We start from the raw sequence: 27,191 nt of genomic DNA, 5'->3' as shown, positions 1-27,191 counted from the left end.
TAAAGCTGGATCATACCTAAGCCCTGATTCTGACTCTTGGGAAGCAAACAGCACTTTCTGCCTCAAATCTAGAACCCGCATGAGAAAACTCTGAGGGGTTTCTCTGCGGTTCTGTGCTTCAGAAGCTAGCTGCTTGTAAAGCTCTGTGGCACTCTCCTCTTGGAAATGGGAGCGCAGGATGCGTCGGAGTGTGGGGAGAGTCAGGTTGGGTCTTCCTTCCAAATAGCTGCGTAACTGTGAGCCTGGAGAAATAGCTCGAACTACTGCATCTACTATTTCTATTTCAGGATAACCTCTGTTCAGTCCATTCTCAATCTGCTGAGCGAAGCTGGAGAATGTTAGTTTATCCTTTTGGCCTGGTTCGCCTACTTGGCCAGAGATTTTGAAATCTTTGTGCCAGCATGGGCTTGGCTGCTGCGGCTGAGCACTGACGGAGGGCCGCCTGCTGACTTGTGGGCTCGCGGTAGTTTGAGACTGGTACCGAGACTCATGAACAGCAGCATTAACGGGGTGAGCTGCTCACCTTCCCCAGCTGGGGCTGCTCCATTATCTGTACCCTCGGTCAAGTCTGCAATTTTCTCTCTCAGCCGCAACAGTTCTGACCTGCCGTCATCGTCTAACTCTGCCACTTCTTCTCTTTCAAGGAATTTCATTACACGAGTCACTACTGATATGCGGGAATTTCCTTCAACAGCTGTTCTTCACTCGCCTGATATGTCAAGAAAATCACAGACTTCGAGCGAAGTGTCTCTAGTCAGGGTATGTAACCCCCCCTACTACCGCTTCCTGTAGCTCTTCTAAGGCCGACATGTTGACAGGACAGGAGAAACTTACTGTGCAGGAGTTGGCTCTGAACTGGAAGGCCTTTAACGTCCATGATCATCTCTGACTGGCCTCAGATGACTTGTACTCCACTTGAACTTAACAGATCTTTAGTGTCTTATCCTTTAACTTGTCACACATCCCCTTTTCTAATGGCTATGTAATGCAGGGTTGGACATATCAAGTGATTGATGGTGGATTCTGATTGGTGATGTGATGCACCATCAATAACTCTCTCTGAGACGTGAAGTCGAGCTATCGGCTTTTATTGACTGGAAGAAAGAACAAGCAGTAGTTGACCACCATACTACATCCTGGAGAATGAGGGCTGGGCTCAGGCCTCAATCGCCTTTATGCCGGGGTCTGTGGGAGGGGCCACAGGAGCAGTCAGCAGGGGGCGTGTCCAGACAGGGATATGTAGTTCACCACATGATGTGAGGTCATGTGAGTTTCCCCCACTTTTCCCAAGGTCCTTTGCCCCTGCTGTGGCTTTCCCCTAATTCTAAGATGAAGACCTGCGAGTTTCTTCCCTCTGCCAATTCACCCCCAGAAGGAGTCAGACTGAGACTTGGTTTGTAAACAAACTACAGACATAAGACAGTGGGGTTGGTGGGATTTAATGCGTGCCAAAAGAGTCATAGAGTGAGATTTCTGCAGCAGGGATAAAGGCCGTTCAGCCCAACTTGTCCATGCCAGCCAAAGTGCCCATCCATGCTCATCACATTTACCTGAGTTCAGCACATATCTCTGTAAACCTTTCCTATCCGTATACCTGTCCAACTTCCTTTTAAGTGTTATTGTACCAGGCTCAACCACTCTCTCTGACAGCTCACCCCATGTATACACCATCCTCTGTGTGAAGATGTTGCCCCTCGTTCCCCTTTTCAGTCTTTCCCCTCTCATTGTAATTCTCTTCCTTTGAGTTTTAAACTCTCCTCCCTTGGGAAAAATGACTGTGACAATTCCCCTTATCAATGCCCCTCATAACTCTATCAAATTCTACAACATCCTGAATGCATTACCAGAAAAGACAAACAGGAGTAGGCAACTTGATCCCTCTATTCAATATGATCACGGGTGCTCTACAGAGGCCTCAGTTTATCCTCTGTGTTAGTTCCCCATAACCCTCAAACCCTTCCACAGTCTTTCAAAAACATGTCTGCTTCCACTTCAAAGACCTCCAGTGATCTAACCTTTACAGGTCTTGGGGACAGATAATTCCAGAGATTCACCACACTCTTTAAGAAGAAATTCCTCTGAGCCTCCATTCTAAATGACCAGCCTCTTCGTGTGCTTGTGATCTCCGAACAGTGGAAATGTCTTGGCATCTACCCTTTCGTGATGCCAAATAGAACACAGACAAGTATAAGCCCTCTGGTCCACATTGTTGCGCCAACCTTTTAACCTACTCTATAATTAATCAAACCCTTCCCTCCTCCACAGCCCATAAACCTCGATTTTTCTTATATCCACATGCCTATTTAAGAGTCTGTTGTGTCGTCCTCTACCACCAGCCCCAGAAATGCATTCCAGATACTTACCCCTCTCTGTGTAAAAAACTGACCTTTGACATCTCCCTTTAACTTTCCCCCACTCAGCTTACAAGGATGTCATCTGATATTAGCTATTACCGCCCTGGAAAAAAGGTGCTAGTGTCCACTCTATCCATTGCTGCTTATCATTTTGTACACCTCTATCAAGTCATGTCTTATTCTCCTTTGCTCCAAAGAGAAAACCCCTAGCTCACTCAGCCCATCCTCGTAAGGCATGTCCTCTAATCCAGGTAGCATCCTGATAAATCTCTGATGTGCCTTCTCTTAAAGCTTCCATATTCTTCCTACAATGGGGTGACCAAAGCTATACACAGTATTCCAAGTGTACTTCTAACCAGCCTGATAGAGCTGCAACCTTACCTCACGGCTCTTGAACTCAATCCCCCAACTAACGACTAACACACCATTCGCCTTCTAATCAACCCCAACAACTTGTGCAATAACCTTGAGGGATCTATGGACGTGGACCCCAATATCTCTTCCTCCCCGCTGCTAAGAATCCTGCCAATCTTGTATGTTCTAATAACATCAGCTCTCAGCTTTCTAAACATTATTGAAAGAACAGACCCAAGTCTTGCAGTGAGACGCCCACTCCTTGGAAGAGAAATTAATTCAGAGCCTTGTTCTTAAACTGAGCACCCCATCTGATGATCCAAGCCAAAACCATACAGAGCCATTAAAATCACAAGTGCCTGCTTCCTTCCTTGTTCAATCAGTACCGTGGAGCCGAAACCATGGCACTTCAGATTTACTCAGGCTGCATAATTGAAATGGGAATTTAAGAGGTTTAATTAGAAGCTCCTGTGCACTTGCAGAGAAAGCAGATGGTGCGTTCATTAGATGTTCGCTTTCATGCTTGTGTTTTTTTTAGAGAAGTCTATTATGAAATGCAATTATACAAAATTAATAGTGCATAGCAAAATAGGGAAAAGTCAGCTTTTTCTTACTTAGCTACTTTAAAATAAACTAATATTTAACCCATTATGCACAGTGGTGTTTGAGATAAATGGGAAATGGGAACTTAAAGGAAAATCTCTGCTGTTGACTGTGTGCGTTGTAGAAGTGGATCTTCCCTGTAAAACAGCCATTAGGGGAAAACAGAGTTACCTGAGGCTGGTCCAGCCATAGACCAGCACAGGGCCATTTTGCACTTCCTTCCTAAATTGCGACAGAAACTTTTCCCTGTGCTGACCTTGGGAAAACCTATCTTCCCCTCCCCTCCCAGATAACTGTTTTTTCCTATCCAATAATTTTATAGGGAGTAAGGGAAATTGTCCAAGGCAGATGTGATGAACACGTTTGTCTAAAGCCCTGGGGGCTGCTCATTGCAGCTGTGTCCAGAAAGGCACAGCTCAGGGATGCCTGCTTGCTCTACTGACTGTCTGTACAACCTTGACTGTGTGACTAGGCACAGCTCAAATGGCATCAGCAATGGCACAACTGTAGTTGGCAGAATCTCAGGTGGCGATGAGAAGGCGTACTGGCTGAGTGATGTTGCAATAACATCAATATGAACAAGAAATTGATTGTGAAAGAGAAAGTCAAGAGAACTCAACACCAGTCCTCATCGAGGGATCAGCAGTGGAGAGGGTGAAAAATTTAACGTTCCTGGGTGTCAACACATTGATGCAATTACAAAGAAGGCATGCCAGTGGCTACATTTCATTGGGAGTTTGAGGAGATTTGGTATGTCTCCAAAGACTAGCACATTTCTACAGATGTAACATGGAGACCATTCTAACTTCACCATCAATGCACAGGATTGCAAACTCAGCCAGCTCCATCGTGGACATTTGCCACCACAGCATCGAGAATTATCATCAAAATATGATGCCTGCAAATGGTAACATTCATCATCAAGGACTACCACTATCCAAGACATGCCCTCTTCTCATTACTGCCATGAGGGGGGAGTTTCAGGAGCCTGAAGACACATACGATGTTTTAGGGCAACACGAGTGAATCTGCAGATGCTGGAAATAAATAAAAACACAAAATGCAGGCAGAACTCAACAGGCCAGACAGCATCTATGGGAGGAGGTAGTGACAACGTTTCGGGCCGAAACCCTTCATCAGGAGTTTTAGGATGTTTCTTCCCCTCTATCAACAGATTTCTGAATGGCCCATGAACACTACCTCCCTATTTTTACTCATTTTTATATATAGCTTTTTACTGCAATGATAGTATATTTTATGTATTGCTTTGTGTGCTGCCATAAAACAACAAATTTCACAATCTATGTCAATTATAATAAACCTGATTCTGGTTCTGAATTCCTCGAGTTTCCAGGGTGGCCCTGAGGGACTGGCATCTCCACAAAATGGATGCCTTGAGGTCTGTTTGCAGTCCAAGACCCCATAAACTTGGCCCATCTCTCCCTGCCACACAGCGCGCTGGGGAAATATCCCAAGCCCAGAGGCATTGGTAACACTGGCCTGGACTTCCTGATTGAGGAAAATCTAATGTGATTGCACCCATCCTAACCTGACACTGTCGGAAGCACGTGTTGACGTAGGAGTGGGCAGTAATTCTGACTGCAATGTGACAAGCTGGCGGTACCTGCTGTAACACTAGAGATATGTTTACATTGCCTTCTTCTACTGAATCTTGCACTGCTGAGTGAAGCCATTCACTTTGCTGCAATCGATCATTTACCCCAAGCAAGAACTCTGATTTCTCATTCCTTCCCCAGCCTTCAGCTGGGCACCATGGAGATGTTCTGAGATAAGAACTGCAATCAGGCATAGGTGGCATGAAAAGTGAGTAAATGTTCATGACGTCTTTCCACTGGGTCACCCACAACAATTCTGCATTCTACAGGTGTATTTTATCACTGGGATATTCAGTTGTAGAATGCATAGCTCCTAATCCTTTAAAACTTTTCTACAGCCTTGTAAGCATACACTTTCCACTGTCAGCCCACAGTGGCAGGATAAATTCTCCATAAGATGCACCGCAAAGCCCAAAGTCAGAACCAGAAACGTGTACAGTATATTATCACTACCATATGTAATGAAATGAGCTGTTCTGCAGTAGCAGTGTAAACATTCAAAAATGTTGCAATCTAACAAAATAAGTAGTGCAGAAAGAGAACAAATGGTGTTCATGGGTTCATTTACCTTTCAGAAATCTGATGACAGAGGGGAAGAAGCTGCTTTGAAAGTGTGTGCCCTCAGGCTCCTGTATCTCTTCCGTGATGGTAGTAACGTGAAGAGGGCATGTCCCGAGTATTGAAGGACAATAATGGATGCCACCTTTTTGAGGCATTGCCTTTTGAAGATGTCCTCAGTGGTGTGGGGGCTGGTGCCCATGGTGGAGCTAACCCTCTGAGGCTCTTACACTCCTGTGCTTTGGCATCTCCATACCAGTCAGAGTGATCTCCATAGCACCCCTGTAGAAAGTTGCTGGAGTATTTGGTGACGTACTAAATCTCCTGAAGCTCCTCATGAAATATAACTCCTGGCATGCCTTTTTCATAATTGCATTAACATATTGTTCAGAGGTGTTCACATCCAGTTCATCCTTTCCATTGTTGACCCCTTGAGGACACCAGTGATCTATCTCACTCTCGTATGCCTCGTCGTCATCTGAGATTCTGCTAATAACAGTTGTGTCATCGGCACATTTATAGATGACACTTGAATGGTGCCTAGCCACACAGTCATTGGTGTAGACAGAGTAGAGCAGTAGGCTAAACATGCATCCTTGAGATGCACCAGTGTTGATAGTCAGCGAGGAGGAGATGTTACTTTGGGTCCTCACTGACTCTGGTCTCCTGATGAGGAAGTCAAGGATCCAGTTGCAGACGGAGGTACAGCGGGCCACATTTTGGAGCTTGGTGATTAGAACTGAGGTTATAATGGTGTTGTACAATGAGCTGTAATCAATAAACAGCAGCCTGATGTTACCGAAGCGGTCCAAGGCCTTGTGGAGAGCCAGTGAAACTGCATCTTCTGTAGACCTAGTGCGGTGGTAGCAAATTGCTATGGGTCTAGGTCCTTGCCTGGACAAATGTTAATTCCAGCCATGAACAACCTCTCAACGGACTTCATCACAGTCAATGCTGAGCGATAGTTGGATGAGGAAGGCAAATGCAATTTTACCATTCACTTTAAGAGGTCTAGAATGCAAGAGCAGGGATGAGATGCTGAGGCTTTATGAGGCACTGCTGAGGCCTCACCTTGAGTATTGTGAACAGTTTTGGGCTCCTTACTAAGAAGAGATGTGCTGGCATTGGAGAGGGTCCAGAGGGAGTTCACAAGGATGATTCTGAGAATGAGGAACATTTGATGGGTCTGGGCCTGTACTTGCTGAAATTTAAAAGGATGGGGGAGGATATCTCATTGAAACCTTTCCAATGTTTATAAAATTTTTTTTATTGAATTTTCAAATGGTTACAGAAGGAAAAAGAATTATCAACCCTTCCCCCCTAACATATCCCTTTAGAAAGAGAAAAAAAAAGAAAGAAAGAAAGAAAGAAAGAAAGAAAGAATGCCTGGATATCGGAAGATCCCCACATGCTCCACGGAGTTCATAATAGCTTTAATATATATATTTATTTCTTTACCCAAATAACCAATAATTTTATCTTCGGAGCACCTATATATTTAATCCTATCTTTTGTAAATAAGAGTGCCAAATTTTCAGAAATATTTCGTATTTATCTCTTAAATTATAAGTAATTTTTTCAAATGGAATGCAGCTAAAAGCTATATCTATTTTCATTTTCTTAATGTATGTTAAAATTCTTTTTCTTTTCACTGGTCCATTAAGCCCATTAACATTAAAACTTTAAAAATTCAGTAAATTAGTCATTATTTTTAACAGGGTTACTCCAGTCTATAGTAATACCTAACTTTTCAACTTTCGTAGTACCTTGGGGAATCTTTTTAAAATTCTCCGTGTTGCTATGTGTCTCTCCCCCCCCCCCCCCCCCCGATTGTCCAGGCAAAGAAAGAAAGATTAAAGAAAAATAGGTTATAAAGAAAAAAAATAACAAAATACCCCCCTACTAATGTTGTGAATAAAGAAAAAACACAACATTATCCCCCTCAGTTGTGCGGGTCATGGCAATCACCATGATTACACACGTGAATCCCGTAGCAATTGATCCGAAGTTCCCCCAGCTCCCCTGTAACATAAAGAAGTATATATAAGAGAAGAAAAAATAATATCACTACTCTCCATTAATATTTCTCAAATTTGTACCTTTCTCCCCCTGTATCATATAATTAAGAAATATTTAAATATCCTTCTGTCCTTAAACATCCATCAACTCCATTCACTGTCCCTGTTTTCATCTTTAATCCGTTTCACTTTTAAATCTTTGGCTGTGGTTAGCGAATACTTGGGAGTTCTTGTGCAAATTCTTCCGCATCCCGATAATCAGTAAAAGATCTTCTTTTTCTGTCATCCAAAAAAATTATCAGGGTTGCCGGGTGGCGCAATATAAATTTATAACCCTTTTCCCATAAAACTTTTTTCGCTGGGTTAAATTCCTTCTTTCTCTTCAAAAGGTCATAACTTATATCAGGATAGAAAAGAACTGTTTTCTCTTCTATCATCAATGGCCCGTTTCTCTTTCTGGCACGTTGGGCAGCCGCCTTCAGGATCTTTTCTTTATCTTGATATCTTAAGCATTTTATCAAGATTGATCGTGGGTTTTGATCAACTTGAGGTCTTGATCTTAAGGCTCTGTGAGCCCTTTCAATTTCAATTAACTGGGTTCCTTCTTCCATTTCCAAAATTTCCGGAATCCATTTTTGAAAAAAATTTATTGGATCCTCTCCCTCTATACCTTCTTTAAGTCCAACAATCTTAATATTATTTCGTCTGTTAAAATTTTCAAGTACATCCACTTTTTCCAACAACCGTTTTCTTTCTGATGTCCAGGCAGAAATATTATCTTCCATTTTATTCACTCTATCAATGGTGTCTCCCGTTATTTCTTCCAAGTTTTTAATTTTCTTGTCCATTTTGTCCTGTCTTTTCATCATTTTATCAAACATAATCTTCATATTTTTAATATCTTTTTTTATTACTTTTAATGCTTTTAATTCATGCATTATTTGCACCAAAGATTTTTTATGTTCCAATATCACCTCCAACCTCTTCCTGTTGCTCTTCTTTGTTTGTCTCTTCATCTTCGTCTGATTTATCCAGAGAATCTGATTCCACCTCATATTCACTTTCACTTTCAGTTCCGATCATAGCTGGGATTTGTAGTTTGGGTTGCTCATGTTTGTGCATGCCCCTTCCTTCACGCATGCGCGATTCCTGTTGCTGTTTTTTTGTGGAAACGGCTGATGTTGCCGCAGTTTCCTGTTCTGTATCGCCGGAGGTAAAATGCACTTGAGCCCGAGGCTCTTTCATGGCGGCCGGCCTTGATTCTTTTCCAACTTGTGTTGTCTTCAAAGTAGTAGTTTTCTTCTGCTTCTGTTTAGGAGACAATCCTGAGTAGTTTATAAGTAATTCTTAAAAAGTATTTACTAACTTTTCTTCACTTAAACATTATTTTACTGGTTTTTTACGGGAGAGCTGGATTTCCACGTCTTGATCCTACGTCATCACGTGACGTCCCCCCAACCTTTCCAATGTTGAAAGATTGAGACAGAGTTGATGTAGAAAGCATGTTTCTCATGATGGGAGAGTCTAGGACAAGAAGGCACAGCCTCAGGACATCAGTCTAAGCCAATCTCATTTGTCAATGTTTGCCCAATATCCCCCTAAACCTATCCTGTCCGTGTACCTGTCCAAGTATGTTTCTTTTAGATGATGTTTGTTTACCTTACTCTGACAGCCCGTTCATATATGAACCACCCTTCTATTAAATCCTTCCCCTCTTGCCCTAAGGTTATGTCTTTGTGTCTTTAAGCCTATGATATCTCCTCGTGTTTTTGATGCCCCAACCCTGGGAAAAAGACTATCTGCATCTCACACACATGATCCTTCACTAACCTCATACATGAGATCAAGGGAACCCACTTCTAAGTAGACGGAAAATCCTGGGATCACTTACCCACTCTGGCAGCACCAGATAACTTCCTGTATTTTCTTGTAACATAGCAGGAGGTCATTCAGAGCATTGCGTTTCTGACGGGTCTCAGAGCAATCCCATTCCCCTATTCTTTTCACATCTATCAACGACCTGATTCTCCAAGCACCATCCTGCACTGGGATAATTTACTGTGGAAAATTAACCCACGTGAATGTGGGGTGTGGGGGAATCAGAGAAACTGGGGGAACACACGCACTCACAGAGAGGAAGTGTAAACTCTGCGCAGAGAACTCCAGATATCGGGACTGAGCCTGCAAGACAGCAGGACTACCTAAAGATAAAAGATTAGTTTTACTTGTCACAGGTACAGTACATCGAAACAGACAGTGAAATGCATTGTTTGCATTCAAATCAGCGAGGATTGGGCTGAGCAACCCACAAATGTTGCCTTGCTTCCAGCATCAACATAGCATGCCCATAACTTACTGACCCTAACCCACATGTCTTTGAGATGTGGGAGGAAGGCAGAGCATCTGGAGGGTCACGTGAAGAACGTACGAACTCCAACAGGCAGTGGCGGGAATTGAACACCAGTCTTATAGCTGGCGCTGTAAAGCACAATGCTAACCACTACGCTACCGTCCTGAATCTGGTCCGCCTCTGCTCTGTCCAACACTAGCTTTCATCAGAAGTGTAAGATGTAACAGATTTTGAACCAAGCAGATTTTAATTGAAAGTTTCATGTGAACCTCCACTTCCAGCTGTTTTCTCATTCCTGGGAAATGGAATGCAATTTATTTCAATGGCCGTTAATTTTATCTCCTGGATCAGAGCCCAATGAAAGCAGGGGCAGGAAGGTACCCATCTGTTTAGCTTTAACCCGAGATTTCAATGTTGCAACATATCAGATTGGACACCCAGCATCCTGCCAGCTTGAATTAAATCACTCTAGTGCATCATTAATTGGAGTTGAAGGAAATCTGCGAGCAACACGGAGTCAGCAGCATGGTGAAATACAGAACTGTACACTCCTTTATAACGTTATTGAGCTCTTGGTTCTTTCGGCAAGTGCCTGCCATTGACCATGAAACTTCATCAGTGGCTTCGCTCTGCCCAGGAGGAACACCAGATATCTAGTCACTCTTCAGTTGCTGATGGAGGGTACACCGTTCATCAAAGGTTGCACTCAGTCAGTTACGAGTACTCTGTTCAAAAGTTCAAAGTAAATTCATTATCAAAGTACGTATGTGTCATTGTATACTACGTTGAGATTTATTTTCCTGCAGGCATTCACAGTAGAACAAAGAAATACAACAGAATCAATGAAAAGCTCCACATGCACAGACTGACAAACAGCCAATGTGCAAAAGAAGATAAGCTGTGCAAATATAAATAAATAAATGAATAGACAAACAAATAAATAATACTGAGAACATGAGTTGTAGAATCGGTTTGGAGTTGATGTGAGTGAAGTTATCCATGATGGATGAAGCGTAATAACTTCCTGAACCTGGTGGTGTGGGACATAAAGTTCCTGTATCTCCTTCCTAATGGCAGCAGCAAGAAGAGAGCATGGTGTGAACGGTGGGGCCACTGGATGGGGAAAGGTGTTTGACGAAAGCTTCCAAGATGAGAGAGGGTTAGAAAGTTCCTCAGCAGGTCTCCATGCACTGCCCCGCCTGTAGAAGGTGGGTGTGGAGGGAATTAAATAGAGTTCACACCGGGCCACCCATCACCTGTTATCTAAGCTGACAAAGAGCAGTGTCTCTTCAAAAGCAAGCCAGATGTTAGACCCTGAAAGGGGTCCATATCTAGGTCACAGACTCTATACCAGTAGATGTTAGTGCCTTGTGTAGAGGGTTTACAGCACTCTATCCGAGTAGGTGTCAGTGCACTGAAGACCACAAGACCCCATTCCATTAGGTGTCAGTGCATTGAGTTATAAAGTTTACAAGACCCTATCCCAGTGGGGTCAATGCTTTGAGCAGGGTTCACAGACTGTGCCCCAATTGATTTTAGTATATCCAGGTGAGAAGATACTTGTGAAATTAATTCTGTCCTTTTCTATGTGCACATGATATGTTCCTAAACTAGGACTGGGTCAGAGCTCTGACTGATAGAAGTAGACTCTTCTTTCACATGCACCATCCATTTACCATGTTATTTAAGGTTGTTTTGAAGCATACCTTTCAGGATTTGTGTCACAGTCCCTTTATCTCTTCAGATATTGTTCGGATGTTAACAAATAGTATTACAAAATGTTCTGCAGATGCTGGAAATCCAGAGCAACACACACAAAATACTGGAGGAACTCAGCAGGCCAGGCAGCGTCTATGAAGGGGAATAAAGCGCTGACATTTCAGGCTGTGACCCTTACTGTTTACAGCATTGTTAAGGAAGATTTTATGGGTGTCAGCTGCCCTGCAAGTCTACTTCCCACAAGAAAAAATGGATGAATATTATTCTTTTACCACTTTGATAGTCTCATACATGTGGAAAGCATGCAATTTATTCTCACCTCCCACATTTTAACATAATAACCAAATATTTCTACTTAATTGGGTCTCCTCTGTCATGTCCTGACTAAGAATTTAGTGGCCGTTATTGTTGTGTGGTGAGACCCATGGGCGAGCATTTTCTCACATGAGTGTGTAATTACCCTGCTGGAAATGCTTTTGCCCAGAGAAGGTTAATATTTCCTTCCCAGTGGCAGTCATGAGGCAAAAGGATCAACTTTATTCATCATGTACATTTACATGTATTAGGAACTTGCTGTGGTCTTGTTGGTCAGGGTGCAATATGGAACAAAAAAACAACAATTATAAAGAGTAAAGAATTATATAAAAATAAAGCAGGGATATGGTATAAAATAATGCCCATTTACTGTGAAGATAACTGCTCACGGTAATCACTGTCTGTTTGGTCTTTCAGTGAAAGCCGATGATCTACAGACAATAAAGAAGGAACTCACCCAGATAAAGTATCACATCGACGGCTTACTGGACAGCTTGGAGCGGATGGAGAAACAGCGCAAAGCTCCGACTGGTGAGAACGGCACAACTCATTCCCAAATTCTTTTCTGTTTTATCAGCTTTACTTGCCCACATGTACATTGAAACACACTGAGAAATGCGTCAGCTGAGCTGGGGACAACCCACAAGGCTCGCCATGCTTCCACTGCCCACAACTTACTAAGCCTAACCCATGCGTCTTTGGAGTGTGGGAGGGAAACTGAGCACGCAGTCACGTGGAGAACGTACAGACTCTGACTGGACATTGGGAGGAGTTGATCATGATCTTCCCGCTGGTGTGCGTAAAGCATTGCACTAGCCACTCTGTCACCCCGTTGCTGGGAAAGATCTGTTGGCAAAGCTGTCATAAATAGTTAGTGCTGGTGAGGGATGTAAGGAGAGTAAAGGTACATGTAAGTCAGGTGCTGTGATCTATATTTGGCTACTCACATGGGATAGAGGTGAAAGTTTCAAACACAGCCTTGTCCATCACACTAACTCCACTGACTGCTGTCTACACTTTCACCTGTCTCAGGAATGTACCCAACATTAACAAGGGCCCCTTCATACCCCAGAAAATACAAAAGCCAGAGGGCACATAGCACCAGGCTTAAGGACAGCTTCAATGCGCTGTTATCAGACTCTTGAACAAACATCCACATTCTCTGACTGCCTCAGTGTAGTTATAGACGGAACAATCTGTCTGGGCAGCACAATCTGTCTGGACGACACAATCTGTCTGGACAGCACTATCTGTCTGGATGGCACAATCTGTCTGGGCAGCACAATCTGTCTGGACAGCACAGTCTGTCTCGATGACACACAGAACAAAAACATTTTACTGTATCTCAGTACACATGACAGCCGTGCACAGAACGTTGTCCTGCCCCTAACTCAGGCCCAGTCCCAACAGGAAATTTGATCATTTTGACTAAATAATCCATTTAATATTTGTATTTTATTTAACCTCATTCAAAACCACCTTTTCTCTGACAAAATTCTTGCAATTATTTATGTTCCTTGTTGTCTTCTGTGACTTGTGTTTTTGCCTGGTTAACCTGTTCCATTGCTTTCTTTAATATTCTTCAGATATCTCCACTGGGAATTTCAATCACTTTCTTGGTACTTCTATAACTCCTTATATCATTTCCACCCTTGTTAAATCACAGGATGCAAGATTTGATGTGAACAGTACAATGCAAAAGATTTAGGCACATAAATATAGCAAGGTGCCTAAAACTTTTGCACAGGCCTGTAGTAATGCTGCTGCAAACAAATTTCATGATATATGTGAGGAATGATAAACCTGCCTCTGTTATATGTGGGTTTCCATTGTGGACTGAGTGGGGAAGGGGCAGGGAGAGGGGAGTCATGATTGGGAAAAGGGAAGGGGAGGGGAGAGAGCAAGAACTACCAGAGTGACATTCTGTAATGATCAATTAAACCAGTTGTTTGGAATCAGGTGACCTTGCCTGGTGTCTCAGGGCTGGGTGTATCTGCCTACGTGCCACTCCCGCCTCTGGCACTTCTCTGCCACCCGTCCCACATCCCTCCCGTGGACCTCCATCTTTCCCATTCCCAATACCCTTTGCTCCCACCAGATTTACAACCTTGTTCTCCGTTCCACATTGACAAAGACTTGTAAAAGTCTTAGGCACCCTAGCTATATATATGAATCAGAATCAGAATCAGGTTTATTATCACCAGCATGTGACATGAAATTTGTTAACTTAGCAGCAGCAGTTCAATGCAATGCATAATCTAGCAGAGAGAAAGAAATAAAATAAAAATAATAATAATAAATCAATTACAGAATACGTATATTGAATAGATTTTTTAAAACGTGCATAAGCATCCGTTAGTCTCAAGAGACCATGGATTTGTGCCTTGAAAAAGTGAGGTGGTGTCCAAAGATTCAATGTCCTTTTAGGAATCAGGTGGCAAAGGGGAAGAAGCTGTTCCTGAATTGCTGGGTGTGTGCCTTCAGGCTTCTAGACCTCCTGCCTGGCTAACATTGAGAAAAGGGCTTGCCCTGGATGCTGGAAGTCCTTAATAGTGGACAATACCTTTCTGAGACACCGCTCCCTGAAGATGTCCTGGGTACTTTGTAGGCTAGTACCCAAGATGGAGCTGACTAGATTTACAACCTTCTGCAGCTTCTTTCGGTCCTGTGCAGTAACCCCTCCATACCAGACAGTGATGCAGCTTGTCACGGTATTTGAATGTATTTGTTGACATACCAAATCTCTTCAAATTCCTAATGAAGTATAGCCACTGTCTTGCCTTCTTTATAACTACATCGATATGTTGGGACCAGGTTAGATCCTCAGAGATCTTGACACCCAGGAATTTGAAACTGCTCATTCTCTCCACTTCTGATCCCTCTATGAGGATTGGTATGTGTTCCTTCATCTTACCCTTCCTGAAGGCCACAATCAACTCTTTTGTCTTACTGACATTGAGTGCCAGTTTGTTGCTGCGGCACCATTCCACTAGTTGGCATATCTCACTCCTGTACGCCCTCTCGTCACCACCTGAGATTCTACCAGCAATGGTTATATTGTCAACAAATTTATAGATGGTATTTGAGCTATGCCTAGCCACACAGATATGGGTATACGTATAGAGAGTAGAGCAGTGGGCTAAGCACACACCCCTGAGGTGCACCGGTGTTAATCGTCAGCGAGGAGGATATGTTATCACCAAACCGCACAGACTGTGGTCTGCCGGTTAGGAAGTTGAGGATCCAATTGCAGAGGGAGGTACAGAGGCCCAGGTTCTGCAACTTCTCAATCAGGATTGTGGGAATGATGGTGATAAATGCTGAGCTATAATCGATGAACAGCATCCTGACGTAGGTATTTCTGTTGTCCAGGTGGTCTTAAGCCATGTGGAGAGCCACTGAGATTGCATCTGCTGTTGACCTATTGTGGCGATTGGCAAATTGCAATGGGTCCTGGTCCTTGCTGAGGCAAGAGTTCAGTCTAGTCATGACCAAACTCTCAAAGCATTTCATAACTGTCAATGTGAGTGCTACCGGGCGACAGTCGTTAAGGCAGCTCACGTTATTCTTCTTAGGCACTGGTATAATTGTTGCCTTTTCGAAGCAAGTGGGAACTTCTGCCCAAGCAGTGAGAGTTTGAAAATGTCCTTGAATACTCCCGCTAGTTGTTTGGCACAGGTTTTGAGAGCCTTACCAGGTACTCCATCGGGACCTTCCACCTTGTGAGGGTTCACTCTCTTTAAAGACAGTCTAACATCAGCCTCTGAGACAGTGATCACAGGGTCATCGGGTGCAGTAGGGCTCTTCACAGCTGTAATTATGTTCTCACTTCCAAAGCGTGCGTAGAAGGTGTTGAGTTCATCTGGTAGTGAAGCATCACTGCCATTCATGCTATTGGGTTTCACTTTGTAGGAAGTAATGTCTTGCAGACCCTGCCAGAGTTGCCGTGGATCAGATATTGCCTCCAACCTCATTTGAAATTGTCTCTTCGCCCTCAAAATAGCCCTCCGCAAATCATACCTGTTTTTCTGGTACAGGCCTGCATCGCCAGACTTGAATGCCACAGATCTAGCCTTCAGCAGACAACGTACCACCTGGTTCATCCACGGCTTTTAGTTTGGGAATATACAGTAAGTCTTTGTGGGCACACACTCATCCACAAAGGTTTTAATGAAGTTGGTAACAACTGTAGCCTACTCATCCAGATTCAAAGATGAATCCCTGAATGCAGTCCAGTCCACGGATTCAAAGCAGTCCTGTAGGCGCTCCTGTGCTTCCCTTGTCCAAACCTTCTTGGTCCTCACTGCTGGTGCTGCAGTCTTCAGTCTCAGCCTATACTCAGGGAGTAGAAGTACAGCCAGGTGATCAGACTTCCCGAAGTGAGGGTGTGGAATAACACGGTAGGCACTCTTGATGGTGGTGTAGCAATGGTCCAGTGTGTTGTTTCCTCTGGTATTGCAAGTGACCTGTTGATGGTCGTTGCTTAGTGATTTTTTCAGACTGGCCTGGTTAAAATCTCCCAAAGCAACAATGAAAGCGTTAGGGTGCGCTGTTTCATGCATGTTGATCCCATTGCTCAGATCATCTAACGCCTGTTTGACTTTGGCCTGAGGTGGAATGTATACTGCTACCAAAACTCCCATGGTAGGTAAAAAGAACAGTACTTAACTGCTAGATATTCCAGGTCTGGGAAGCAGAATTCGGGCAGCACTGATATATTTGTGCACCAAGAAGAGTTGATCATGAGGCATACTCCTCCACCTCTGCTTTTGAGAGACTCTATAGATCTATCCTGATGGTAAACCCGTCGATCTGAATTGCTGCGTCCGGTATGGAAGGGGTTAACCAGGATTCCGTGAAACAAAGGACACACACGGTCCTAATGTCCCTCTGATTCATCACCCTGGCTGTGAGATCATCGATTTTATTCACCAGACACTGCACATTCGCCAGCAAGATAGTCAGTATAGGGAGTTTAAAACCCCATTTCCTTAAACACACTTGTAACCCAGATCTACACCCGCAGTTCCTCCGAGGTGTTCTCCGTGAGCACTTCTGACTACAATCGGGGTTGTTTTCATCGGCTTTAAGCAGCCATAGTTCGTTTAAACGCATTAAGTCATCTTTGTTGACTGTACTCTCCTTGGAAGCAGTTGTGCTTTTTAGCTGTATCAAGCTGAAACAGGAATATTTAATTATATCTATTGAGAATATTGCTGCTACTCAAGTCGCCCCTAGGCCTAAGACTTTTGCACAATACCATATATCAAAATATACAGTGAAATACGTTAACAACCAACACACCCAAGGAGGTGCTGGCAGCAGCCCGCAAGGTCGCTACACGTAGCAATGCCAACATTGCGTACCCGTAATATTCACAGAACAAAACCACAATATAAGCAGCAACAGTAACAACAGCAAGGCAAACCCCTTTCCCACCCTCACACACACAGGCCTATAAACACAGGACAGGCTGCCTCCAGGCCTCCAATCCTTGGGCCTGAACTCTTAAACTCACAAACATCAGGCCTTCAACCTCCCTTCTCAGGTAATAAGTTTTCAGTTTTATCATTTCTATTCAATTCCAATAATATGCACACATTTTAATCCCGCAATTCTCATCCACAACAATTATATAAATATTGTCTATTCCTTGTGGAGTTTTCAAAGTCCAAAATATCCCGGAGTTTACGTTGGCAGACAGATTTATTTGTAGCACTTGCAATGAGTTATTAGGAAGACTTGAGGCTTGGTACTGTGCCAACTCACAGCTTATGTGATTCTATTCACTCATCCCACCTGGTTGCTTCCCTAGAAGACCAGACCAGGACATGATCCAGATACCTTTCTCACCTAAGGTACCCTCATGAGACCCGATCTAAGCTGGACAAGTAAGATTTGTGATTCTGCTAATGGATTTTAACCTCCACCACCAGATTTTCAGAGCATGAGAGGGCATGGCATGGTGGTTTCACATAACCAACCCTGCAGATGGACTTGAGTGAAAGCTGCAGTGTTAGATACATGCTGATAAATGCTGACATTTGGACTCTGCATTATAATAACATCTGTTGGGATTTCTGAAAACCTGGTGTCATTTCTCCTTGACCTTCAACTTGTCTCCATCAAAAGCCAAGTTGTCGATTTTGCATTGTGATCAATATGGGTCTTATCAACCTCACAAGGCCCTTCATTCTTCCCTGTCTGAAATAACTTGCCTGCTTTTTGTTGTGTTGTTTGAGCAACATTTTGCTTGCAGAATTTAGTGTGTCTGTAACTACTGGCACAGGGAAATCCAGGTGTCATTACCTTTTGTCTCTTGGCCAGGATCGGAGGGAGGTGGGAAGTGGGGTGGCAGTGGTTTCTCACAAGTCCTGAATAAAGTGGCACAAAGGTGCGGAGAGTTGTGTGAAGTTGACATGGCATGGTCCACACACTCAGGAAACATCATGGCTCACACGTTAACATGATCGAATACTCCCACCTGGTGAAGCTAAACAGAAGTAACATCCTGTCTCTGCCTGCTCTCTCTGGTCTGCAAAACTGTGGAATCCTAATCATGTTCAAGACGTGATGCACCATTAATAACTCACTCTGAGACATAGGAAGCGAGATATCGGCTTTTATTGACTGGAAGAATGAACAACACTACATCCTGGAGAATGAGGCCGGGCTCAGGCCTCAATCGCCTTTATACAGGGGTCTGTGGGAGGAGCCACAGGAGCAGTCAGCAGGGGTCTGTGGGAGGAGCCACAGGAGCAGTCGAGACAGGTATATGTGGTTCACCACAAGCCGAATACATAGAGCAATACAGAATGGACACAGGCTGTTTAGTCCATCGAGTCCAGGCCAACCACATAGTCTGCCCAGCTAGTCACAATGTCCTGAGTTTGGCCCATATCCGAAGTCCCACTCCTCCATGTACCCATCTAGCTGCCATTGTATCTCACATAACCATTTCCTCTGGCAGCTCATTCTGAATGAGGATTATTATCACTGACGTACAGTATGTCATGAATTTGCTGTTTTGCTGCAGCATTACAGTGCTGCGTAACATATACTATAAGTTAGAATTGGAAATATATGTACAAGTTTCAGTTAGTGCAAAAAGAGAGAAAAAATAGCGAGGTAGTGCTCATGGCTTCATTTCCCTAACAAAACACCAATAAAATCATTAAATAAGTAAGTAGATAAATAATACTGAGAACATGAGTCTTTGAAAGTATGGAATCATTTCTGAGATGAGGTGAGTGTAGTTATCCACACTGGTTCAGGAACCTGACGGTGTGGGACAAAGGAAGTTCTTGAACATCAGTCCTACCCACAGGATCCATCAGGAGGAGAGCATTTGGATGAACAACACACCCATCGTTCCCCATTACACACCACAGCATTCCCCCTACACTGCCCCAGCACCATCCTGACACTCCTTCAATACCACACTACCATCACCACCCCTCAACAGCACACTGCAGCCCCTTCGCTCCTCCCCCCACTCTCCCGAACACCACAGTGGTCCAGAGCACCGCCAGAAGGCTCCCGTGCTCCTCAGTGAGCACTGTGTACTGCGGAAAACAATTTCAATGTGAATGGCTTGCTGGCACTAGCTGCAGGCAACTTCTATTTCATTTACATCGTAAATAGCTCGCAAACCGCATTCAATTTTCAATCTGTTATGTCTAATGTGTCAATTACTTCCAACACAGAATCTAATGAGGTAAAATGTTTCCTCCAGGCTTTCTAGTTCCTCTGCTTCTCAATGTTCTGTACACACACACACACACACACACACACACACACACACACACACACACACACACACACACACACACACACACACACACACACACACACACACACACACACACACACACACACACACACACACACACACACACACACACATCTGATTAGATACCAGATCAATGCAAGGATTCTGCTCACCCTCTTACCCTTTTCTTCTCCACCCCTACCTTCATGAACAGATTCTACTACTCGCCAGCACACTCGTCAATTAGCCTCCCAGCCAGCAGGTCTTTGGGATGTCAGATGAAACTGGAGCACACAGGGGAAACCCGTGGGGTCGCAGGGAGACGGTGCAAACTCCGTGCTGAGGTCAGGATCAAACCCGTGTCACGCAGCGGCTGTGCCATTGCACTGCTCGCTGAAGACATTTATGCTGTCAGTAACAACACATTGGGATGTAGAAGAGATCGTTTTTATAGAGAAAAGTGTATTTTCAGCCAAATTAAACAACGCTGCACTGTCAAATTCTCAGCAAGAGGTTCTCCCTCTGTGGGGCTGAGCGGTAAGGTAACGGTCAGCCAACACTTTACAGTGACAGACTGGTCAGGTTTGAATTCATACCACTGTCTATAAACAGATCGTACATTCTCCCCATGATCGTGTGGCTTTCCTCTCGATGCTCTGGGTTCCTCCCACGTTCCAAAGAAATACAGCTCAGGTTTAGTAAGTTCTTCAGCTGGAAGCATGGTGACACTTGCATAATTCTCATTGGTGTGATACAAATAAACGATGCATTTTACTGTACGTTTTGATGTAGATGTGACAAATAAGGCTAATCTTTCTTTCATTCACGCTGATGCACATCTGTAAGTCTCTAAATCTGTTCCAGTTGCCGAAAGCAACAAATAATAATTAAAATCTTTAAACCCATTTCCCAGTGGAGTTCAATGCTGGGTCAGACTTGCTGAGCACTGGGTTATGGACGATGCATCGATGTTACTTGATCGAGAAGTCTCTGTTTGGGACTCTGTCTGTCCTCTGAGCCAGCATTGATCGCTGACTGGATGCACTCTAACTTCATGCAGGTTACATTTCATGTTCTAAGGGGCTGACCGATGGCACACCTGCTCCTGGAACCTATTGATAGTTTGGATCTACAGCGTGAACCCCTCATGGTGGGTGGGCCACCAAGCTGCCAGCTGAAATCAGACTCTGCCCAGTTTGCCAGTCAAGTGAGCGCTCTTCCCCAGTGTGCCAACGGTGTACTATCCTTGTTCTGCCTCAAAGACATACTGAGACTCTGTTCTCTTCTTAGACCATCAGAATTAAGCCACTCAGCCCATCGAGTTTGCCTTTTCATCATGGTTGAATGATATTCCCTCTCAAGCCCATTCTTCTGCCTTCTTCCTTTACTAATCAAGAACCCAATTACCTCCATCAACCTCTGCTTTAAAGATACCCAATGCCGAGACCTCTACAGCTGCCTGTGGCAATGAATTCCACAGATTCACCACCCTCCAGCTAAAGAAATCCCTCCTCATCTCTGTCAATCCCTTCTCATCTGAGGCTGTGCCCTCTGGTCCTAGATTCTCCCTTTGTACAGACCCTTCCTGTTAAGGATCCAACAGACTAATCAGTGGATTATTTATGCAAGTAGCCAGAGGAATGGCAGGTGGAGTTTAATAAGAGCACATGTGAGGTGTTGTACTTTAGGAGTTGAAATGCAAAGGGAACATATGCCGTGAATGGTGACGTTGATGAACAGAAGGATCTTGGGGTTCATAGAAGCATTGAAAATAGAAAACCTTCAGCACAATACAGGCCCTTCAGCCCACAATGCTGTGCCAAGCATGTACTTACTTTAGAAATTATCTAGGGTTACCCATAGCCCTCTATTTTTCTAAGCTCCATGTACCTGTGCAGGAGTCTCTTAAAAGACCCTATTGTATCTGCCTCCACCACCGTAACCAGCAGCTCATTCCACACACTCACCATTCTCTGCGTAAAAAACTTACCCCTGACACCTCCTCTGTACCTACTTCCAAGCACCTTAAAAATGTGCCCTCTCGTGTTAGCCATTTCAGCCCTGGGAAAAAGCCTCTGACTATCCACATGATCAATGCCTCTCATCATCTTATACACCTCTATCAGTCACCTCTCATTCTCTGTCGCTCCAAGGAGAAAAGGCCGAGTTCACTCAACTTATTCTCATAAGGCATGCTCCCCAATCCAGGCAACATCCTTGTAAATCTCCTCTGCACCCTTTCTATGGTTTCCACATCCTTCCTGTAGTGAGGTGACCAGAACTGAGCACAGTACTCCAAGTGGGGTCTGACCAGGGTCCTATATAGCTGTAACATTACCTCTTGGCTCCTGAACTCAATCCCATGGTTGATGAAGGCCAATACACTGTATGCCTTCTTAACCACAGAGTCAACCTGCACGGCTGCTTTGAGCGTCCTATGGACCCAGACCTTGATCCTCCACACTGCCAAGAGTCTAACCATTAATACTATATTCTGCCATCATAGTTGACCTACAAAAATGAACCACCTCTCACTGATCTGGGTTGAACTCCATCTGCCTAATCCCTCAGTCACGCATTTATCCTCCATCTCACTCTATTCCTATACTCATTGCCATGTGGCACAGACAATAATCCTGAGATTATTACCTTTGAGGTCCTGCTTCTCAGCTTCTTTCCTAACTCCCTGTAGTCTGTTTTCAGAAACGCCTCCCTTTTCCTGCCTACATCATTGGTATCAATATGTACCACGACCTCTGACTGTTCACCTTCCTGCTTCAGGATATTATGGGCAAGATCAGAAACATCCTGGACCCTGGCACCTGGGAGGCAAACTACCATCCCTGCTTCTTTCCTGTGTCCACAGAATTGCCTGTCTGACCCCCTGACTATATAGAATTCCCTATCACTGCTGCCATCTTCTTCCTTTCCCTACCCCTCTGAACCACAGGGCCAGACTCTGTGCCAGAGGTGCAACCAATGTTGCTTCCCCCAGGTAGGCCATTCCACCCCCCCCCCAACAGTACTCAAACAGGAGTACTTATTATTCAGGGGTACAGTCACAGGGGTACTCTCTAGCATCTGACTCCTGCTCTTCCCTCTCCTGACTGTGACCCACTTATCTGTCTCCCAAGGCCCCAGTGTGACTACTTGCCTATAGCTCCTATCTGTCACCTCCTCACTCTCCCTGACCAGACGAAGGTCATCGAGCTGCATCTCCAATTTCCGAACCCGGTCCCTAAGGAGCTGCAGCTCAACACACCGGGTGCAGATGCGGCCATCCGGGAGGCTGGGAGTCTCCCAGACATCCCACATACGACACTCAGTACAGAACACCAGCCTCGCAGAAATACTTCCTATTTCTATTCTTCACAAGTAACTTACCTCACCTCGACTCGTTATCGCTGAAGCCCCATTGAGCCAAAGCCCTCCTGCTCTGACTCCCTCTACTCTGTTGCCCGCTCTATAAAGTTGTCTTCTTTTAAAATCCTTCCCGCTGGTCTAACTCAGAGTAATAGTAATTGGTAATCATTTTCCAATGTTCCTTAGATTCAGGATTAGTTCCTGAGGATTGGAGAATGGCTAATGTTATCCCACTTTTTAAGAAAGGAGGGAGAAAACAGAGAACTATTGTCCTGTCAGCCTAACATCAGTAGTGGGGAAGATGCTAGAGTCCATTACTAAAGATGAAATAGTGGCATATCTAGATAGCAGTGATAGGATTGGGCCGAGCCAGCATGGATTTACCAAAGGCAAATCATGCTTAACTAATCTATTGGAGTTTTTCGAGGATGTAACCAGGAAGTTAGACAAGGGAGATCCAGTGGATGTAGTGTACCTCGATTTTCAGAAGGCATTTGATAAGGTCCCACATAGGAGATTGGTGGGTAAAATCAGAGCTCATGGCATTGGGGGGAAGATATTGACATGGATAGAGAACTGGTTGGCAGATAGAAAGCAAAGGGTAACGGTGAATGGGTGTTTCTCGGACTGGCAGGTGGTGACTAGTGGGGTGCCACAGGGCTCGGTATTGGGACCACAGCTGTTTACGATTTACATCAACAATTTAGATGAAGGCATTGAGAATAACATCAGCAAGTTTGCTGATGATACTAAGCTGGGTGGCAGTGTGACATGTGATGAGGATGTTAGGAGAATTCAGGGTGACTTGGATAGGCTGAGTGAGTGGGCAGATACTTGGCAGATGACGTTTAATGTGAATAAGTGTGAGGTTATCCACTTTGGGAGTAAGAACAGGAAGGCAGATTATTATCTGAACGGTGTAGAGTTAGGTAAGGGAGAAATACAAAGAGATCTAGGAGTCCTTGTTCATCAGTCACTGAAGGTGAATGAGCAAGTGCAGCAGGCAGTGAAGAAGGCTAATGGAATGTTGGCCTTTATTACAAAGGGAATTGAATACAAGAGCAAGGAAATCATTTTGCATTTGTACAGGGCCCTGGTGAGACCACACCTGGAGTATTGTGTACAGTTTTGGTCTCCAGGGTTAAGGAAGGACATCCTGGCTGTAGAGGAAGTGCAGCGTAGATTCACGAGGTTAATTCCTGGGATGTCTGGACTGTCTTACGCAGAGAGGTTAGAGAGACTGGGCTTGTGCACGCTGGAATTAAGGAGATTGAGAGGGGATCTGATTGCAACATATAAGATTATTAAGGGATTGGACAAGATAGAGGCAGGAAATATGTTCCAGATGCTGGGAGAGTCCAGTACCAGAGGGCATGGTTTGAGAATAAGGGGTAGGTCATTTAGGACAGAGTTAAGGAAAAACTTCTTCTCCCAGAGAGTAGTGGGGGTCTGGAATGCACTGCCTCAGAAGGCAGTGGAGGCCAATTCTCTGGATGCTTTCAAGAAGGAGCTAGATAGGTATCTTATGGATAGGGGAATCAAGGGATATGGGGACAAGGCAGGAACCGGGTATTGATAGTAGATGATCAGCCATGATCTCAGAATGGCGGTGCAGGCTCGAAGGGCCGAATGGTCTACTTCTGCACCTATTGTCTATTGTCTACATGTATGTCACAACATACAACCCTGAGATTCTTTTTCTGCGGGCATACTTAACAAGTCTTCAGAACAGTAACTGTAAACAGGATCAATGGACAACAGACTGTGCAAATGCAGATATAAATAAACAGATGACAATGAATTGATAACAAAGCATGAAATAACAAGATATAAGAGTCCTTAAATGAGTGTAGTTGCCCACTTTGTTCAAGAGCCTAATGATTAAGAGGTAGTAATTGTTCTTGAACCTCGTGGTGTGAGTCCTGAGGCACTTGTACCTTCTACGTGATGGTAGCAACGAGAAAAGAGCATGGGCTGGCTGGTGAGAATCTTTGATGAAGGATGCTGTTTTCCTTCAACAGTGTTTCATGGAGATGTGCTGAATGGTTGGGAGGGTTTTACCCGTGAGGTACTGGGCCAAATCCACTACCTTTTGTAGTATTGTCAGCTAAAAGGCATTGATGTTCCCATACTAGGCCATAATGCAGCCAGTCAGCGCACTTTCCACCACACATCTATAGTTTGCCAAGATTTTTGATGACATGTTTAATTTCCACGAAGCACTTTCTGAAGGCCGCTCTGCGAAAGTTCTGTTCCAGTGCTGGAGTCTCATTTCACCCTCCAAAGACAGGCAGTTCGGTAGGTCAGCTGGCCATTGCAAATTGCCCCTTCTGTGTGTGCTGATGGTAATGTCTGGGAGGGGTTGAGCAGTAGGATAGGCTACAGGGGATAATTAGTCAGAGAGCCTGTTTCAATCCTGACCTCCTGAATAGAACATCGAACACTACAGAACAGAACAAGCCCTTTGACCCACAATGTTGAGCCTGTCGTTTAACCCTCTAAGATCAACCTCCCTCTTCCCTCCTACATACTTATCAATTTTTCTGTTATTCATGTGCCAAAGTTTTTCTTAAATGCCTCTAATGTATCTGCTTCTGCACCACCACTGGTAGGACACTCCACAAACCTGTCACTCTCCTTATAAAGAGTTTACCTCAGATATCCCCGCTATATTTTCCTCCAATCACCCTTGTACTTGTCATTTTCACCCTGGGAAAAAGTCTCTGGTTATCTACTTGATCTATCATCTCTTATCATCTTGTACCCCTCTATCACATAACCATATAACAATTACAGCACGAAAACAAGCCATCTCGGCCCTTCTAGTCCGTGCAGAACATCACCGTTCCTTTTCCTTCGCTTCAAAGAGAAAAGCCATAACTCACTCATAAGACATGCTCTCTAGTCCAGGCAACAGCCTGGTAAATCTCCTCTGCATCCTCTCTAAAGCTTACACATCCTTCCTATAATGAGGCAAACAGAACTGAACACAATACTTCAAGAATGGTCTATCAAGGGTTTTATAAAGCTGCAACATTATCTCATGGCTCCTGAACTCAATCCCCTGCCTAATGGAGATCAACACGCCATGTGCCTTCTTAACAACACTATCAACTTGCACAGCAATATTGAGGGATCTATGGATGTAGACCCCAAGATCTCTCTGTTCTTCCACATTGCCAAGAATCCTGAATTAACCCTGCCTTCAAATTTGACCTTCCAAAGTGAATCACTTCACACTTTTCTGAGTTGAGCTCCATCTCCACTTCTCAGTACAGCTCTGCATCCTGTCAGTAACTAGTGGAAACCTAAAACAACCCTCCACACTTTGCACGACTCCACTATCTTCTGTGTCACCTGCAGACTTACAAACCCACCCTTCCACTTCCTCATCCAAGACACTTTTAAGAATTACAAAGAGCATGTGTCCAGTGACAGATCCCTGAGGAACGCCACTGGTTACCAACCTCCAGCAGAATACCCTCCATCTGCTACCGCAGGTGCTTCATAAGCAGCCTCCACATTTACACTCCCCAATTCCTATCCAATAGCATCATAATTCGCCTTCCCCTGATTAAATACTATGAAGACTTTTGTTTGGATCAATATACGTAGGGCTCATGTCTTATAAATACAATTGTACTGTTTAAGAATATACAGTAGGTGAAACATCAGTATCAAAATCAAGTGAGGTGTGCGTCTCGTGACCACATGATGTTGTTGAGGTAACATGGCTGCCATTACGGGGAGACAGAACAAGTACATAAGGAAGAAAAGGGACAGAAGTGCAAAAGTCTTAGGCACATTCAGTATATATCGCTAGGGTGCACAAAGCTTTTGCACAGTACTGTATTTGTCAACATGGAGTGGAGAGTGAGTTTGTAAAGGATGTTGGGAATGGTGAGGATGGAGTGCCACGGGAGGGTTGTTGGACAGGTGGCAGTGAAGCTGGGTGGCATGTGTGCAGACAAACTCAGCCTTGAGACACCAGGCAAGGTCATTTGATTCCAAACAGTTGGTTTATTGATCATTACAGAGTGTCTCTCTGGTGCTTCCTGCTCCCTCCCCTCTTCCCCAACCATGATTCCCCTCTCCCTGCCCCCTACCCACTCTCAGTCCCCAACAGAGACCTATATCAGAATTAGGTTTATCATCACTCACAGATATTGT

The 27,191-nt window shown here is 44.2% G+C and overlaps 1 protein-coding gene across 6 annotated transcripts in view; it reads left to right on the top strand.

Annotated features, from left to right (window-relative positions):
• The window catches only part of LOC140740502 (RNA-binding Raly-like protein), a 1,929,462-nt gene that overhangs the window by 1,851,206 nt on the left and 51,065 nt on the right, over nt 1-27,191 (top strand). For all 6 annotated transcript variants that reach the window (XM_073069704.1, XM_073069706.1, XM_073069701.1 and 3 more), the window contains one exon: nt 12,305-12,418. In XM_073069704.1, coding sequence (XP_072925805.1) covers nt 12,305-12,418 — 114 coding nt within the window. The remainder of the gene's footprint in view (nt 1-12,304; nt 12,419-27,191) is intronic.

Source organism: Hemitrygon akajei, chromosome 17 (assembly GCF_048418815.1).
Source record: "Hemitrygon akajei chromosome 17, sHemAka1.3, whole genome shotgun sequence".
Classification (NCBI taxonomy): domain Eukaryota; kingdom Metazoa; phylum Chordata; class Chondrichthyes; order Myliobatiformes; family Dasyatidae; genus Hemitrygon; species Hemitrygon akajei.
Note: the sequence above shows the minus strand (reverse complement) of the source record. Positions and strands in the feature narration are given on the sequence as shown.